Genomic DNA, 19,824 nt, shown 5'->3' on the forward strand with positions numbered 1-19,824 from the left:
CATAACACAGCTGCTACTTACATATGTGAGAGTTCTCAACAAAAGTAAATCCTTCAGCCTCTCATTCATCTTTGCAGGTCCTGAGATACTTTGACTATGTTTTCACTGGCGTGTTCACCTTTGAGATGGTTATTAAGGTAAGAGACCAGGGGGAAGTGTTTGCATTAATCAATGGAAAGATTATAGGCTTCATATTCGTACATAGCACTTTTCCATTGCTCCTCAGTAAAAGGATGGCCAAGCCTTGATGTTTTCCTCGGTGCTGCCACCTGCTGGCACTTGAGAGATATTCTCAGGGTTGTCTAAACATTTTTTCAATAAAAAGAAACAACCTCAGTAAAACATAGTTTCAGCAAACAGGGGCAGCTGCTAGGGTTGTCAGTCACAGGTAGACTCAGGCCTTGCAGGAACTGGGCTGGAGCCATGTCCTCGAGTCACTGCAACTCTTGGGCCCAAGTAGCTTACGGGCTGCTTGACTTGTCCCTGCTGAGAGTGACACCTCCGGGCTGTGATTGCCCTGCCCTTTCCTGTCCCTCTGTATACTCCCCATTCCTGTCAGCAGACTTAGTCAGTGCAACAAAGCACCTCCATGCGCAGCTCACAACTACCATCCCTGCTCTGCTGCCCTCTCTCTGCTGTTTCCATTTTTCTACTACTGCAAGCCTTTCCCTGGCTCTCTGGCCCTGGCAGTCCCACTTCCTGCTTCTCTCTCCTCATCTGCCTTAACTGTCCAGATGGTCTTCTGGGAACAGACATTGGCCTGCTTTTCTGACATGGCTTTGCCTTGCCCTTCAGTTGATGCCTGGACCCAACTTTGTGGGACTAGAGCAACATCACAGCAGACATCTCTTTTCAAACCCGTTCTCCCTCTCTGTGTATGTATATATGCATACAGGGGTCCCGAATGCGGCACCAGCAGGACCTCCAATGGCATCCATTACGTTCTCCACACTCTGCCCCCTTCAAAAATTTTTTTTATAAAAACCTGGAAGAGGTTATGGTAGTCTTCTTTCTCTCCCTTTCTAGCCTCTCCCTTGCTCTTTCTCTCCCCTCTACCCCTTTGCCTTGCTGTTTCCCCCTCTCTCCCAGTCTCTAGCTTCGCTATTTCTCTGTCTCCGCCACCTCTTTAGCTCACATTTGACCAGCAAGGCCCTCATGGCAACCATTATGTGGCTAGCCACATTCTCCGTGGGAGCCATTTTGTGGTGATGCCCTCAGCAGTTTCTCAAATTCCCAAATGTGCTCATGGGTCCAAAAAGGTTGAGGACCCCTGTATGTATGTATTTATGTATATTCATAGGCCTTCTCCACTGATTACTTGGCATGGTGGAGTCTAATGTTTGAAGCCCTCTACAAGTTATTTGGGAGAGAGATAATGCTGAAGAGTTCTGTAGCATAAAAAGTGAGTTTTATCCATGAACCATCTCTCTTTCTCTGCAATTAGCTGAGTCTGCCAAAATCAGGCAGGACGAGAAAAATGGTGGCTGAGTTGCTGGTGCGATCTCGGTTTACACTGACAAGTTCTATGACTTCCTCTTTGTGGGTGGAGAGTGTTGGCCTCAATGGGAACAGAATGTGAAGCAGTTCCTTGAGTAGAAGAGAAAATTGGATACACCCCCTCTTTCCTTATTTTTATTTTTTTTTAAGCAGAACCTTTTGCGCATCCCTGTCATGTCTCAAATATCACTCCCACAGAGCAGAACTTCTAAAATTAGGCACCAGATTGGTGTTGGGGAAGCTAAATTGGCGTTCTGTTTTTTATAACTTTCTGGTAGGGCTGAAAAGGTCTGAGGCTTATCTAGTGCGGGACCATTTTCTGTGGACATTATCCGAAGATGGACTTTATATGGCGTGATAAGCCTGGGGAAAGAACCTCAAGGTCTCTCCGCATAAGGAGAGCCCTCGGGAATCAACCCAAAGGTCAATCGCATAAATCAATTTTATTTCCAACAGCGGCCAGCCAGATGGCTCCAGGGGAACCACAAACAAGCCTTCCCTCCCCTTTGTCTCTCAGTGTTCAGAGCAAACCATCTCTGAACACAGAGATTCCATTTCCATTTAGCTATCATGTCTAATAGCTGCCAGGAGATGTTTCCTCCACGAAGTTGTCCAGTCTTTTTCTTTTTGAGTCATATCAGCAAGTGGCTATCACTGGCTGGAGGCTTCTTGCAGCCTGACCTGGCATCAGCACATGGCATACTAGGGGCCCCAGAAGGCCCAGCACAGCTGGCACCAGCATCCTTTTATTTAAGCAAGAGAAAGAGCAAGAGAGAGAAGTGCTGGGCAAGGCAGCTTCAGCCGCTGCCAGCTTCATTACCCCTAATGCCTCTGGGCCCCACCCCCAGCATACACTACGTCAGGGCCCAGAGGAATTCTGGGTGAATGAAGGCAGCAGCTGGCATTTCTCTTCCCAGTGCTGGGCTGAGGATGTGCTGGGTGGCTGGAGATGCACTGCTGCTCCCTTCAACACTCTCAGCTGGTGCTGCTGCTGCCCGTCACTGCCTGTCTCCACTGCCCACCCCTTTGGCGGGGCTAGCCAGGGTGGTGCTGAGAGACCTGAAGAAAGCACCTTGCCTAGGGCTCCCACAAACCTGGCCCTGACCCTGCTTGCTCCTCTTCCACCTCACTGCTCTAATTTTGTCTTATCTTTCCTTTTTTTGCTTCAGCACCAGCTCTTTTCCTGTAGGCCATGTCCTGCAGATGTAAGAATCTGACTCAAAGGGATTTTTATATATATATGTGTGTGTGTGTGTGTGTGTGTGTGTGTATGTGTGAGTGTGTGTGTGTGTGTGTGTGTGTGTATATATATATATATATATATATATGCAATCCTGTATGGTAAGTCAGTATTGTTTTGAACTAAGCTGAATCATGGGTCCATTTTTGCAAAAATCTTCATTAAAATGAAAAGATTTTGGTGATTTTTTCAGGGACTCTCACAAAGGGGCTGCAGAAGTGTTTGTTCTGTGATTTCTGATTGGCTAGGATTACCCATGTGACTTGTGCCTTTGCTCTAAGTGGGCTTCATTTGCCCATAGCGATGTCAGCAAATAGCCAAATCTGACATAGTGTTGTGACTAGGGGCAGGGCGAAGTGAGATGCCCCCCACATTTTCCCCATTGCATTCACAGCGGGAGGAGAATTCTGGCAATTTCTCAGCGGGAGGAAGTGGGCAAAAGCTTGGGGGCTGCTTACTGGTGGTGTTGCAGTGCTGGTAGCCTTGAACATTTTTTTTCCTTTGTGGCAGAGGCACTGTTGCCTCTTTAGTAGCGGTGATGCTCCTTTCAGCACCTACCACCACCTGGTGGTTGTCATTTTTCCTCCCACAATGACTCCAGAATGACACACATCCTGATGTAGCACCATTTGGGGTGGGAGAAGGGAGGAATGGTGACTGCCAGGTGTTCAAGACTCTTCCATTCCTATGACTAAATTGCCTCCATCTTTTCCACAGATGATCGATCAGGGTTTAATACTGCAAGATGGCTCCTATTTCCGGGATCTCTGGAATATCTTGGATTTCATTGTGGTGGTCGGAGCACTGATGGCCTTTGCCTTGGCGTAAGTGTCTGCATTTGAGCACCTTTTCCTGCTGTGTTCAGACACCCAACCAGAGAATAACATAGCAGTACACAACATAGCAGTACAAAGAGTGGAAAAACCACAGGAATCTGAAAGCATCAGTGGAAATATAATTGTGTGCATACGCCCCTAAATTATGAAATACATACTTTTTAAATAATCTAGTGATATAAACGTACAAAGTTACAAATTGTAATCAAGGACCAGTGATTCAAAAAGGTGTGATGGGTTTCCAGCACACTCCCATTTTGAATAATCTTTTTCAACAAGTTCTTTCAAATCACACTGATAAATAATGAATCCCAGCAGGAGACGTATCCAGCTCTCAGCTGATCAAGGTTCTCTACAGAATGCAAATGCAAATCTCCTCTCTAAATGTTTTCTGTATTGGTGAGGAGTCATCTTCTAACCCTCTATATCATACACATTTCATTTGTCTGTATAGATTAGAAGCTAGATCTTTACAGGATGCAGCAGTTAGTTGCCTATTGCTGGCTCTGGGGGAAATAGCTACCTTTCCTCCAAATTATTTCTGGCTGTGTGAGAACCTGCACTTACCTTAAAGAAACAGAAACCTAAAAATTTTAACAAATAAATATTAATGCTGGCAATGGAAACAGATCCTTACATAAAAGAAGACAAATCAAAATGCTCATTTAAGCCATTAAGGAACACATAATGGTGGAAATCCAATAAACCTCCCCCTGAAACAAAATTATGTGGGGATCATGTCCCTTCACAATGTTTTCAATGGCAAAAAAACTCAGATCATCCCGAGAATGTTTCTTGTCCAAAAAGTGAGATGTTAAAACAGCCTCCATATTTAGGGTTTTTATTTTACTCTTGTTTTCAGCAGTTCTAATTCTCAGAGGTCTGTTAGTTTGTGCCACATAAAGCAAATCCCCCAACACAGGATAGCATAAATTACACTGGAGGAATGACACTTTGAAAAATGGTTCAAGTAATACACCTTGCCATTCTGAGGTTGCTCAAAACATCTCACGTCTAATGTCTGATGGCCACAAGAGCAGTGTCCACGCTTGAAATGCACAATGAGCTCTATCCATGTGAATGAATAGGTCACCTATATTACTAGAACTGCAGTGATGCTCTATGCAAGATGGTGTTTAACAACCAGGTATGTCTTGAACCAAGTGCCAATGTTTAAAAATAATGTGTTTTGTTGCGGAGGACATATAATTATATTCCAGAGACCAAAAAACCTTATTCGGTGTAGGCCTCTCTTTGTTCTGCAATAATCCATTGCCATTATACGTATCTGCTTGAGTGGTCGCTCTTGTAAGCTCCTCTTTTGGGAAACCCCTGGCTAATGACAGACGTTTATATTGACATCTCTCTCAACAATTGTCATTATTTATTGATTGGAGCCACAGAAGTCCCCGTAAGTGTTAAGTCTTAAAATTGACCCCAAATAAATTCTGGTTCAGATGTGAGGGACAATGACTTGTTTGGTGTAATAGAGAATTTCTATCAGTGGTTTTGGAGTAACCTCTGACATTAATTAACACCAGATGTTTATATACTATTACATCTAGTTCTCAGAGATTCTTCTGGCAGGTAAATTTTATGTTTGGATCAGTGGTATTTATCCAAGAAAAGCATTTTCAGATTCTTGTGGTTTTTCCACTCTTTGCACTTCTGTGTTTGGACTCTCACCCTTGAAATAGCTCTCACACAGCTCAGGGTCCTGCAGCCAATGTCATTCTGGCTGAGGAATTCCCCAGGTGGGTGACTAGAGACTGTCAACCAAAGGCCCATCCCCGATTCCATCACCTGCCTGGGGTTTAGCCAAGGGCTATAAGGAAAAGGGATGTTTGTAATGATTAATTATGATGAAATTGACAGTGAAAAACTGTGTGTGGGGGAAGCAAACACGGTATAAGACACAAGGTTACAGGGATATGAATCTGGAAAGAGAAGGGCTGGCCAAAGTGGGCTCCGGATTTTTGTGGGTCTATCTTTAGCCCTGCTTTGCCCTTAGAACAGCCTTCTCCAAACTGGTGCCCTCCAGATGACAACTGCCAGCATTCCTGACCATTGGCCATGCTGCCTGGGACTGATGGGAGTTGATGTCCAAAACATTTGGAGGGTTCCAAGTTGGCGAGGGCTGTCCTGGAACCTGTGCAGTAGTAATAAAGATGAGAATGCTCTCTCACACACAAGCTGAGCCCCACCACACACATTCCCTCACCCCACCTTCATTTCTCCATCCATCCACTCCCCATCCTACCACACAGAGCCTGACATTCAGTTATCCCTTTACCCCACAACACAAGCAAGCTGCCCCTTCTAGGACTGCTCAATCTTATTCTTTAAAATATATATTGTACTTCTAAAATATGCTCCATCAGTTAAAAATCAGCATGTTTAGGATTTCGGGTCCATTGGCCGTGCAGGTGAGATCTGAGTCTCTAAAACCTGATCAGTCTTTATCAGTTTCATCTGGTGTACCCTGTAAGCCTAAACCACTTCGAAACACGTTTAAATGTCATGACTTCCCTTCAAGGAGCACTGAGGAATGGTATTTTGGGAGAGCACTGTGTTAGAATCCCTAGTCCTTCCTGTGGGAACCCAGTGCTCTGGATGTTGTTGTAGTTCAGTCGTTAAGTCGTCTCCGACTCTTCGTGACTCCATGGACCATAGCATGCCAGGCCTTCCTGTCCTCCGTTCTCTCCCGGAGTGTGCTCAAGTTCATATTCATTGCATCGGTGATGCTATCTAGCCATCTCATCCTCTGCCGTCCCCTTCTCCTTTTGCCTTCAATCTTTCCCAGCATCAGGGTCTTTTCCAGAGAGTTTTCTCTTTGCATGAGTGGCCAAAATATTTGAACTTCAGCTTCAGTATCTGTCCTTCCAATGAGCACTCAGGGTTGATTTCCTTTAGGATGGACTGATTTGACCTCCTTGCAGTCCAGGGGACTCGTAAGAGTCTTCTCCAGCACCACAGTTCGAAAGCATTGATTCTTCGGCGTTCAGCCTTCCTTATAGTCCAGCTCTCACAGCCATACATTACTACTGGGAAAACCATAGCTTTGATGATACGGACCTTTGTCAGCAAGGTGATGTCTCTGCTTCTTACTATGCTGACCAGGTTTGCCATAGCTTTCCTCCCAAGGAGCAAGCATCTTTTAATTTCATGGCTACAGTCACCGTCTGCAGTGATCTTGGAGCCCAAGAAAATAAAATCTGTCACTGCTTCCATTTCTTCCTCTTCTATATGCCAGGAAGTGATGGGGCCAGATGCCATGATCTTAGTTTTTTTAATGTTGAGTTTCAAGCCAGCTTTTGCACTCTCCACTTTCACCCTCAGCAAGAGGCTCTTTAGATCCTCTTTGCTTTCTGCCATTAGGGTGGTATTGTCTGCGTAACTGAGGTTGTTGATAATTCTCCCAGCAATCTTAATTCCAAGCTGTGATTCATCCAACCCGGCGTTTCTCATTATGTACTCTGCATATAAATTCAATAAGCAGGGCAACAATATACAGCCTTGTCATACTCCTTTCCCAATTTTGAACCAATCGGTTGTTCCATGTCTGGTTCTTACTGTTGCTTCTTGACCCTCGTACAGGTTTCTCAGGAGACAGGAAAGATACTCCCATCTCTTTAAGAATTTGCCAGAGTTTGTTGTGATCCACACAATCAAAGGCTTTAGCGTAGTCAATGAAGCAGAAATAGACGTTTTTCTGGAATTCTCTTGCTTTCTCCATGATCCAGCGAATGTTGACGATTTGATGTCTAGTTCCTCTGCCTCTTTGGAACCCAGCTTGTACTTCTGGTAGTTCTCGGTTCACATACTGCTGAAGCCTAGCTTGTAGGATTTTGAGCATCACCTTGCTGGCATGTGAAATGAGCGCAATTGTACGGTAGTTTGAACACTCTTTGGCATTGCCCTTCTTTGAATTGGAATGTAAACTGACCTTTTCCAGTCATGTGGCCACTGTTGAGTGTTCCAAATTTGTTGGCGTATTGAGTGCAACACTTTAACAGCATCATCTTTTAGGATTTTAAATAGCTCAGCTGGAATACTGTCATCTCCGCTGGCTTTGTTGTTAGTAATGCTTCCTAAGGCCCACTTGACTTCACTCTCGAGGATGTCAGGCTCAAGTTCAGTGACCGCACTATCATGGCTATCAGGGACATTAAGATCTTTCCTGTATAGTTCTTCTGTGTATTCTTTCCACCTCTTCTTAATCTCATCTGCTTCTGTTAGGTCCCTGCCTTCTTTGTCGTTTATCATGCCCGTCTTTGCACAAAATGTTCCCTTGACATCTCTGATTTTCTTGAAAAGATCTCTAGTCTTTCCCACTCTACTGTTTTCCTCGATTTCTTTGCATTGTTCATTTAAGAAGGCCTTCTTGTCTCTCCTTGCTATTCTCTGGAAATCTGCATTCAGTTGGATATATCTTCCCCTTTCTCCCTTGCTTTTCACTTCCCTTCTTTCCTCAGCTACTTGTAAAGCCTCATCAGACAGCCACTTTGCTTTCTTGCATTTCTTTTTCTTTGGGATGGATTGAGTTGCTGCCTCCTGAACAATGTTACGGACCTCCATCCAGAGTTCCTCAGGCACTCTGTCTATCAGGTCTAATCCCTGAAATCTATTCGTCACCTCCACTGTATATTCATCAGGGATATGATTTAGATCATACCTGAATGGTTTAGTGGTTTTCCCTATGTTCTTCAATTTAAGCCGAAATTTTGCAAGAAGCAGCCACAGTCAGCTCCAGGTCTTGTTTTGACTGACTGTATAGAGCTTCTCCATCTTTGGCTGCAAAGGACATAATCAATCTGATTTCGGTATTGACCATCTGGTGAAGTCCATGTGTAGAGTCGCCTCTTGTGCTGTTGGAAAAGCGTGTTTGCTATGATCAGCGTGTTCTCTTGACAAAACTCTATTAGCCTTTGTCCTGCTTCTTTTTGTACACGGCCATGCTTGCCTGTTATCCCGGTGATTTCTTGACTTCCTACTTTAGCATTCCAATCCCCTATGATGAAGAGGACATCTTTTTTTGGTGTTAGTTCTAGAAGGTGTTGTAGGTCTTCATAGAACCGATCAACCTCAGCTTCTTCGGCCTCAATGGTTGGGGCATAGACTTGAATTACTGTGATGTTGAATGGTTTGCCTTGGATTTGTACTGAGATCATTCTGTCGTTTTTAAGATTGTACCCCAGTACTGCTTTTCCCACCCTTTTGTTCACTATGAGTGCTACTCCATTTCTTCTAAGGGATTCTTGCCCACAGTAGTAGATATAATGGTCACCTGAATTAAATTTGCCCATGCCTGTCCATTTTAGTTCGCTGATTCCCAAGATGTCGATGTTCCATCTTGCTATCTCATGTTTGACCACCTCCAGCTTACCTTGATTCATTGATCTTACATTCCAGGTTCCTAAACAATATTGTTCTTTACAGCATCAGACTTTCTTTTCACCACCAGACACATCCACTGCTGAGCGTCCTTTCGGCTTTGGCCCAGCCGCTTCACTCTTTCTGGCGCTACTTGGAAATACCCTCTGCTCTTCCCCAGTAGTATATTGGACACCTTCCAACCTGAGGGGCTCATCTTCCGGCATCATATCTTTTAGCCTTGTGATACGTTCCATGGGGTTTTCTTGGCAAGAATACTGGAATGGGTTGCCATTTCCTTCTCCAGTGGACCACATTTTGTCAGAACTCTCTGCCATGACCTGTCCGTCTTGGGTGGCCCTGCATGGCATAGCTTATGGCTTCACTGAGTTACGCAAGCCCCTTCGCCACAACAAGGCAGTGATCCATGAAGGGGAGTGCTCTGGATACCTTGAGGGAAAGCCATGGAAAATCATCCACTTTATGTCTGTGGTGTGGATGTGTGTCTTAACTACACTGTACTTGCAGCCCATGTAACAAAACCCTGAGGGCTGAGTTTGCTGTGATGTATAAAGAAAAGAAGTTTCAGGGAGGGGCAATTTGAAGCACAGAAGCAGAAGGGCCTGTGTGTGTGCTTAAACCACGGGTGGGCAAGCTGTGGCCCTCACCCTGATTCCATGCAGCCCTCGTCCTAATTCCATGTGGCCCTTTGCCTAATTCTCAAAGCCCTCTGTACATGATTGGACCTCTGGCAAGAGCAATCTGTCCCTTCCCTGGCAGCCCACTGGACAGGGAGGGAGAGAGAGAAAAGGGGTTGGCAAAAAGAGAAAAAGGGTAACCCACCTTCTTTTGGCTCTGGCCATGCCCACTGTTGATATGTGGCCTCTGACAGCACATTACCCATGAGAGAAGGTGACCCTCGGCAGAAAAAAGGTTGCTCAATCTTTCCCTACCTGCTACTTCTCCACTCCAAATTCCCCCACACACACACACACACACAGCTGCTCCATCCACCCACCCACCCAGGGGCTCCATATGTGTGTTTACCCTAACAATCAATTCTGCATTTGGACTATGCCACACGTGTGTGCGGTTCGAATGGATGGTGATCAGCACACTTTCAGTTTGGCTTCCTTGTAATCTTGGGCATGATGTGTCAGCGTGCTCAAAAGCATTCGCCTGGAAACACACTAGGGGCCATTTCACTTTGCATTTGGGGCCAAAGTGGACAAGATCCATGATTAGGATCTCCCGCAGTTGTTTTTACTCATTAGCAGTCCCAAGTAGCTGCTTGCTCTGAAGATGGGGGCATTGCAGCCATTCACGCCTTCCTGATGAACACACATGTGGAGTACGTGTGTTTGCCAACCCATATTTGTCACATTCACACTTAGCATCTTTAGGTGTACACTGTATTCTAAAAAATGTAATGAATTGGCCGTTAGTACATGGAATCAAGGCGAGAGAAGCAAGTGGGATCTGGGACACAAAAATGAGTGGAATGTCAGGATATCCAGGCTGTGAGATGGGATTCTTGCTCTCTTCAGATGCAAATCTTCCTCCAACAGCCTCCTTCTTGTTCCTTTGCTCTCTGCTGATGGCCCATTTCCTGTTCTTTTCTGTTTTCTTTCCATCTGTCTATCGATCTGCCTTTGTGACTGTACATCTGGGCCTTTACCCACAGGAATGCTTTGGGGTAATTATCCTTTTTGTTTCTCTTTGGGGGATACAAGTGAGGGAAATAGGGCATGAGTGGAAGAACCTAGTTTGCTTATCTGTCTGTTGCATTACTTTCAATTCACATAGACTCATTTGAGAAAAGTACCTTGTGACCCTGCGACTCGGAGAGGGTCTTCTAAAATGTGCTCTGATTCTGATATGTGCTTTCTGGGACTATATATAATTACGAAATGTTCTGTGCAGAAAAAGCCAGTCAAAACCCACAGTCCTATTAGTGCCAGAGCATTATTTAGCCTACATCAGCTGTGTAGCAGAGTTGTGTAGCAGGGGTCTTAGTAGCAGGGGTCTTATCTTATACTCAGGATAAATAGTGCCCTGGGCGTGGAGTGCCTTTGGTGCCCCCTCTTCTCGTAGTCAGCTTTGCAGGGCCAGCCAGAGGATTTATGGGGCCTGGTGCAGGTGTGATGTCCTTCCAGAATGACATGGTCAAAGCCATGGTCTCTCAGTCACTGTGCCACCGTTTGCAAAACCAAAGCTCAAAAAGCCACATTCTGAGCAGTGACAGTGCGCTATGCAACACAGCAGAACTAACACAGGTTTTACTTAAGATCTTTTTTGTTTTTTAGCAGTTCCTATCTTTTTGTAAGCATTCTTTAAAAATCATAAAGAAAATTTATAAACAAAAACGGTATTCAGCTGACCTCTTACAGCTTACGGTTTTATTTTATTATTATTTATATGGTGTTCACAGGGTTGGTGGTATTTGAAGTGCGAAGTGCTCGGTAACGTCGCCTCAAAGTAAAGCTGTGTTCCACTGAATTTACCTAGCACAAATGACATCAAAGTGGAAATTGAAAAAGCATAATTTAAAGTTAATTGAGGGAAGATAATTTTGGTACTTAGTACCCAAACAACCTGTAGAACCTTGAAAGAAATGTTACAGATGTTACACTTGCTTTTTGCCACCGTAACTCAGCTCAGCTTGGTGCCCCCCTCAGCTTGGCGCTCCAGGCGACTGCCCAGCTCACCCACCTCTAAGGCCAGCCCTGCTCATACCTCATATGGTCCCTTAAGACTTTTTAAAGTGTCTGCTTACTGCAGTTTTTGACAGGCCATTAGAATCACCCTGTGTGAGTAGCTGCTAGTCACAAAGCTGTGCCAGAAAGGAGGCACGAGAGGGCCCATGTGAGGAAAGGCTGTGCCCCCGCGGATACAGGGGTGCTATAATATTTGAATCATATTTGGGGCTCCTTCAGCTGGTGTTTAAGCCAGGAGCCCAGCTTTGATGCATGCTGGCTTTCCCCAGCCAGAGAAATCCAGCACACAGTGAAGCCACCCTGACTGAGGAGCCAGATGGAAGAGTGCTTCTCTGCCCAGTGCCTTATCAGGGTGGCTTCTCTGCACGTAGACTTTCCCCTATCCAAAGTCCTCTTCAGGAGCCCTTCCAAGGGTCAGAGCTATGGGAGAGGTAGGGGCTTCAGGGAGGGGAGACAGGCTCATTTGAGGCCCTGCAGGCCAGATGGGCCAGCCTGGCAGGCTGAACTGGCTCATAATCCAGTGGTTCCTCACCCTGGGGAAGGCAAATTGCCAAGGCAACAATAATCTGAACTTGAACTTGCTAGACGTGAGCTCCTCTTACTGAGGGGGTGCCATTTCAGGCTCCATTGGTGTGCTGGGGGAGCAAAGGGGAGGACATGATTCCAAGCAAATCTCCAAGGCAACCCAGAGACTGCTTTCCCTTGTAAAGCTGCTGCGAACACCTGGGGCCCCGAGGCAGTTTTCAGCACTGAGTGATAGCCGAGGCAGGTGATGCCTCCAAGATGAGGGGAGGGGCTCCCCCTCAGCTGCTTCCAGGACTGCCAAATCTCAGCGCTTCATGGCCTGCATTGGCAGCTGTAAAGGGGAAACGCTTCTCTTGCCTGCCAAAGCAGCAACCCTGTCTTGGATCCATTCAAGAGTGAATGGCAAAAATTCAGTGTTCCTTATCCATGTCAAGTTAATCCTGACTCATTAAATTTGTTGGGCTACAGAGTAACTCTGTGACTGTGCACTAAAACGTAAGGCAAAAATATCCCACCCTCACCCCTTCCACCCCTGCCCCCAGCAGATCTGAACTCCAGATTGTAGCTCCCAGACTGGGAGCAAAAATTGTAATCTGTTCCTTTCCCAACTCCGCCTTCCCAATACCTTGGTTTTGAAAATGTGGCTCATCTTCCAGCATTGTTCAAAGCTGCCATTAAGAAGACAGAATGTTTTTGTTCTCATTTGCCCTAAACAATGGAATGAAATTGCAGGGAGATACTTTTCAGGTCACATATTCTGGGAAACATTGTAAGTGTGAGACAGGCTAGACAATGGGACAAATTTTCCACAAAAGCTATATATTTTCTTTCAGTAGAAATCCATACTGGTTGCTTCCCAATTTATAATTGAAAGACACGGAAGCACTCTTGATAGTAGGGTAGCTGCTTACACCTTGCCCCAAAAGAGGACACAATGTTGCATGCAATTGTCCTATGGCAATTTATATGTATAGGTGATCACCTAGCCCAGCTAGGAAATATTCAACCTGTTCTGGAGGGGTCGCACTCCCTGTAAAGGATCATGTTCATAGTTTGGGGGCGCTCTTTGACCCAGAACTGTCCCTTGAGGCACAGGTGGACTTGGTGGCACGAAGCACCTTTTATCAGCGTAGAATGATATTCCAACTACACCTTTATCTGGACAGAGATAGCGTAGCTGCAGTTATCCATGCTCTGATAACCTCTCATCTGGATTACTGCAATATATTTGGGGCTGCCTTTGAAAATGGTCCGAAAACTTCAGCTGGTCCAAAATAGGGCAGTGAGATTGTTTATAGGGACTGGCCAACGTGATCACATTACTCCAGTACTTTTCCAGCTGCACTGGCTGCCAGTCCATAGGTAGAGGTAAAGGTGTCCCCAGCCAGTCATGTCCGACTCTAGGGAGTGGTGCTCATCTCCATTTCTAAGCCAAGAGCCAGCACTGTCCAAAGACACTTCCGTGGTCATGTAGCCGGCATGACTGAACACCGAGGTGCACGGAATGCTGTTACCTTTCCTGCTGAAGTGGTACCTATTTATCTACTTGCCAGTCCATATCCGGGCCCAATTGAAAGTGCTGGCATTAACATTCAAAGTCCTAAATGGCTTGGGGCCAGGCTATCTGAAGGATCAGCTCCTCCCATATGAGCCTGCCTGGACTCTAAGATCATCTTCAGGGGCCCTTCTCCGTGAGCCCCTGCCAAAGGAAGTGAGGCAGGTGGCTACCAGGAAGAGGACAAAACGAGCACACCGTGGCGCCCCAGCTGTGGAATGAGCTCCCTAGAGAGGTTTGCCTGGTGCCTACGGTGTGCTCGTTTTGACGCCATGTGAAGACCTTTTTTATTTTCCCGGTATTTAAGCATATTAGCTTCCTGGTCTTTTAGCTCTGATGTTTTAAATCTGTATTTTAATCTCTGCATTGCTGCTAGGTTTTATTCTGGGTGTACAAACCATATTGTGGTTTTAAGCTTTCATATTTTATATTGTTTTATGCTGCACCTTGTGGTTTTAATTTTTGTGAACTGCCCAGAGAGTTTCGGCTATTGGGCAGTGTAGAAGTGAAATAAATAAATAAATAAAATATAGATGCAAATATATAAATAACTAATAGAATTTAAATAGAAATACAATACTCACCATAGTGGGGAAGACTGTGGACAGGTGACCTGTCTGTCTGCTTTCCAGTAAAAAAAAGGAAGCAAAGTGAGCAGGTAGTATATGGCAGTGAAAGGAACATGAAGGCCCTGAGGATGGGGGCATCTGGTAGTGTATGTACGGGCTAGTGGAGGGGTGCTTTCCTTCCTATGCCCCCTCCTTTCCCAGATTTTGGCTCGTTCCCTCTTTTTTTTTTCCTCTGAGAGAAGAATAGAAAAGGTTGTGTGTGAGAGAGAGGCAATTTCCTCTGCTTGGTTGCCGCTATGTACATGTGTGTATAGTGTGGTGCACAGACGAACACACATACGCACATGAGACCTGAGAGTATGTGCGGTTTTATTGCAACGCCAAATTCACATGCATGTTTAAGAAAACCTGCACAGAGGCTGGGAAGGAAATTGTCCTCGATGCCTTCTATAGTAGAGAATAGGCAGTGTGGCTGTCCTCCGAGCCCTTACCAGAGGGAAATAACAAAAGGAGCATGCAGCCAAGACAGCAGTGGGTAATTTAACAGAAACAAGCGAGGGGAAAGGGCTGCTGCTACGTTGAGAGTAGGCATGGCGGAGAATTCCGCCACGGATCTTGGTGAGGCCGAATGCCAGTGCATTCAGCCCCCTGAAATCCATGGCGGAACGAAGCCCCCCCGCCCCACGAAATGGGCCCAGAACGGAGCACCTACCTGCTGCCTTCCGCGCTGCATTGAGAATGGCGGCCACGTCTGCGGCCGCCATTAACTTCTTCCATATAGCCGTGATAGGCTACGTAAATACTTACGTAGCCTATTATGGCTAACGCAGGGACGCCATTTGCGTCCCTGCAGAAGCTGTGATAGCCTACGTAAGTACTTACGTAGCCTATCATGAAAAAACAAACAAACAGCGAACGCAAATGGCGGCGGCTACGGCAGCCGCCATTTGCGTTCCCTTTTTTTTCTGCCATGATAGACTACGTAAATATTTACGTAGCCTATCACGGCAAAACAGAGGGGCACAAATGGCGTAGTGGCCGCCATTTGCGCCCCTCTGTTTTGCTGTAATAGGCTACGTAAATATTTACGTAGCCTATCACGGCGGGAAAAAAGGGAACACAAATGGTTGCTGTAGCCACCGCCATTGGCGCCCCTCTGTTTTGCCATAATAAGCTACATAAATATTTACGTAGCCTATCACGGCTTCCGCAGGGATGCAAATGGCGTCCCTACACAGGATGCCATTTGCGTCCACACCAGCCCGGCAGCGGCTGGAGGCCCCGCTGCGGGTTGACCTGGCCGGCGGCTCTGCGGCCTGACCGCGGAGCGGAGCCAGCTGGGCAGGATTCCGGGGGGGGGGAGGAACGGATCGCCTCCCCCCACCTGCGGAACCCAGCGGAGCCAGGTAAGTGGGGTTTCGTATACCCCTAGCTGAGAGAAACTCACTCTTGAGGTCACCACCAGGAATACACAGTAAAGACGAAAACGTTTTTCGCAATCATCTATTTGACATGATGCATGACGATTTTGTATGTTCATGCAAGTTTTATTTTGGTAAAATATTTTGGCCTCTTGCATGCGCCATCCACAGAGCTGTGCTCGTGAGAGGGGATCCCTGTAGGGCAGCATTCACAGCCTGCCATGCTGGCTGGAATTATGGGAGTTGTAGTCCGACACATCTGGAGGACCCCAGGTAGGGGAAGGCTGCCCTGGGGTTTTATTGCGTTTTTTCCATCCTCCCCTGCCAGCCTCCATCCCAGCACACATGCTGCTGGTCACACTTTGGAACCTTGCCCAGCCACTGCCTCAACTAGGGGGACCCATCTATGCTTTCCACAGAGGTTGCAGAAGGTCATAGGGTCAGACCCGAGTCCTCTCTAGTCCTGCATTCTGTTCATGCAGTAGCCAACTAGATGCCCTGGTGCTTCTGAGGGGACCCAGCATGCAGGCTACTCAGTCTAGTAAGGGTAGCCTGCACACACGGCGCTGCGGAGGAGCAAGGTTCTTGGATCCCGCTATGGATGGCGAGGATGGGCTTCTCGTTCAAACAATGTTGTAAGCCTTCCAGTGTAAGGGGAGCAGCACCACAGATGTGACAATTGTACCATTTGACTTCTGGCATCTTGACAAAGAATGTTTAATCTCTTGTCCTCTTCAGTGGAACCGCAGGCCTTTCCCTCGGAATTCTGGGTTTCTTTACCAACCTTTTTTCCATCTCTGATTTACCATGTGATCTGGAGGAGGCCAATCAGACACTAGCTGGGTCTTTTGAGCCTGATCAATATAGCTGGCTCTTGAATCAAAGATGCAAGCTATATTGATCAAGAAATGTAATAAGCCAGGCTAGGAATAATATTTGAGGGAAGCATAGACCCGTGCACCGATGGTTGTGCACTGATTAACTGTTGTGAATGTTTAGTTGACTTCTCATTGCCTTTTAACCAATTAATTAATTGAAAATATTTAAATAAATTGGATAGATAGATAGATAGATAGATAGATAGTTAGATAGATAGATAGATGTGTGTGTACTCTTGCACTGAAAACTTCCAAGACAGGTGCATTTTTCACACTTTATTAGTGTAGATGTTTTGATGAATATGAATGGTTTAGCTTGACACACTCAGTGGGGAACCAGAGTCATAGCAGAAAGTCCTTAATGGCTTGAAATCTCTCCGCAGCCTAAGAAAAGTGACACTATTATAATTTGGAGACAAGGAGAGGGCTAAACTACATTGGCATGAAATGCGTCTTTGGGATTTCCCCCCAAAGCAAATACCCATTTCAGGGATTTTCCTCAGGACTGCAGTAGGGGATGAACAGGTTAAATTCCCCCTCCATGCTTCCTGTGAACCCAATAACTACCAGCCCCCCTGCTCTGCCCTGCACGCACCCCCCACCCCCGCACACACACACACAGCTGATGCTATTTGGATTTTGGCCCAGAGAGAGACAATCAGAAGCACTTGCAATTTGAATTTAGGCAGAGACAGACAGTGAGAGATGAGGGGTGGCTGGAACAGTTGCTCTGTGGGAATTTGATGTCAGATCAGCGACTGTGTTGACTTGTTTAGGAATCAGTTTGTTTCCACTGTATTCTGCTTGTATATTTGTAAACAAAACAAAATATTACATAAGCTCCCCATGTCTTCTCTCTCATACAAAAGAAGCAAATACTTCTAGCTCTTCCTCAGGACTTTTCACTGCCCTGGGAAGAGGGGAGAGTACATAACAGTCCACTGAAGGAAACGTGAGGCTCATGATTTTTATTTTAAGCTACTAGTCCTCGTTAGAAGGAAAGACCAGCTTCAGTCTTTTTCTTCTCTGACACAACTGACACTGAAGTAGACTAAAAAAAACCCAGTGGGCGTGCCTTTAATTTCCAGCCCTGTTCATTAAAATCTGCCCTCACCGAGTAAAACTGACCCCACTGATTAATCACCTAATGCCTCCATTGATTAATGTACCAATTAAAGATGGCAGCCCTTGTCTAGTGCCAGTACAAGACATTTTGCTGACTGAAGCAGAATCCAAATGGAGCTGCCCCCACGAGGGCCAACACCTTTAAGGAGTCTTGCCACACCATTCAGATGCCAATTTATTCATTCATCTATCTCTCCTTCATGGTGCTGACTGAAACAAGTTGCTTCAGCCTGCTGCGTTGCAGTGCCAGCCCTGCCCTTTGAATTGATCCACAGAAAGCGATTGTTGTAAGGGAGCACCACTTCTTTGCAGACGACAATCCAGAAACGTCTCCTCTGCAATCCCAGCTGAAATGCATGGGAGTTTTGTGAGAGCACCGCTATGAACTGGGAAATATGAACTGGGAAATTCCCTTTTTCTGTTGGAGAATTCTCCACGAATTGTGCCTCCACTGGTTGTATCTTCAGTTTTTCAGAAATCTTTGGTCAATGAAGGGTGTGTGTTTTTTAATTAGTCCTGGACAGGAGATTGGAGGAGGGGATGAACGCCTGCCTGCCTGCCAGAAAACAAGGCGTTGGTAGGTTAAAGGGTAATTTCTGAGATGGGACAGATGGCAAAGCAGCAAGGCACCCCGTAGTTCTGTGGTGAGGCCTGTTCTGTTTAGCATGCTGATGGAGGACCTGGAGGAGGGGCAGGAAAGAACGCTGTGACGAACTTTAGAAAGGATGCAAACATTCCAACGTGAAGTCCAAAGCAAATTGCAGAAAGTTGCAGATAAACCTTGCAAGCCAAGGTGATGGAGCCATAAAGCAGCAGGTGACATCCAGCACTAAAGTAATGCACAGTGGGAAAATACTATTAATTCTAATTCAACATTATACAGTGTTAGATTTGAAACTAGCCGTTGCCGCTCAGGAATGCAATCTTAAAAGTATACCAAAAACACTAGGATAGGGTATTGTTGTTGTTTAATGTTAATAATCACTTTATAAAAGCTTGTTCCCATCTCCCATAGCACCGATTCCCATTCTCATGAGGTTGGGATCACTTGAACATTCTTCTGGATAAGCAGCTCCTATGTGGCTGGAAGAATATCTGAACTTCTGAAGGGCACCCTGTGTACAAAAGACCCTGGTTAGATAATATTATGAGGCCTGGAGGGAGGATAACTTTCCTTCCTGGTGGACCCCTTCTTTATGTGGTTTCCTGAGGAAAAGAACTTCTGATATGTTCTTCTGATGAACCTCCTGACACACCCTAGTCTGTCCAACTGCTTGGGGAGTTTCTGAGCTCTGTTGCCAAGGTCCCCTCCCTTCAGCCTAGCTCTAAGGAAAAAGGAAAAAGAAAGGTAGTTTGGACTTTCCTTCCCAAAGCCCCCAAACAGAACCCTTTCAAAATCTTAAAACACAGGTGGTAGCTTTGTAACCATGCGGTCTTTCACATGGTCCAATATAAAAAGGAGTTTATTTAGGCAGTAAAGGGAAATGAAGGGAAAAGAACAGGGAAGGCAGCAATCACACACATACACAAAATTGCAAATAAAAATTAAAAAGTCAGTCTAAATTACAGTCACATTATCTACTTGAGAAAGGTCTTGGGTCCCAGAGTATCTGTCGAGTTTATTGCAGAGAGGATGATCTCTGTGTGTGTATGTGAGAGAGAGAGAGCATCTGGCTTCCAGTTACATGGTATATGGGAAGCTTTAGGAGGACTAAGTGAGTCTTTCTTTTTATGGGGATCTCAGTTCCGTAAAAGCTAGTCCCTTAGCAGAGACTGATGGTTGGTCTGTCCAATAATGCAATAGCCTCCGTTTCTGAAGTCAGTAGTTTAGCCAGCAAATCAGAAAATTACCTAGTGGCTGGACCCACCTTCTTAACAACTGCAACTTACATCTCAAAAGCCCAAGATGGTTGGAACCAGTCAGCCTATTCAAGAAAAGGGATTAAGGTTTTGTTTGCATTTTGGAGGACAAAAAATAAGGCTAGATAAAACTCTTCAGGTAGCACTCTTCAGGTGCTAACCAACCAGATGCTCTAGGGGGCACTTTGGATATAAGAAGTAGGGGTTTGTCACAGATGACAAACCCCT

The 19,824-nt window shown here is 45.7% G+C and overlaps 1 protein-coding gene across 2 annotated transcripts in view; it reads left to right on the plus strand.

Moving 5' to 3' along the window:
- Positions 1-19,824, plus strand: part of CACNA1E (calcium voltage-gated channel subunit alpha1 E) — a 464,222-nt gene that overhangs the window by 370,773 nt on the left and 73,625 nt on the right. For both annotated transcript variants that reach the window (XM_084851293.1, XM_084851292.1), the window contains 2 exons: positions 78-137; positions 3,455-3,561. In XM_084851293.1, coding sequence (XP_084707419.1) covers positions 78-137; positions 3,455-3,561 — 167 coding nt within the window. The remainder of the gene's footprint in view (positions 1-77; positions 138-3,454; positions 3,562-19,824) is intronic.

This window comes from Heloderma suspectum, chromosome 4 (genome assembly GCF_057233095.1).
Source record: "Heloderma suspectum isolate Gila_16-S chromosome 4, 16-S_ref, whole genome shotgun sequence".
Classification (NCBI taxonomy): Eukaryota; Metazoa; Chordata; class Lepidosauria; order Squamata; family Helodermatidae; genus Heloderma; species Heloderma suspectum.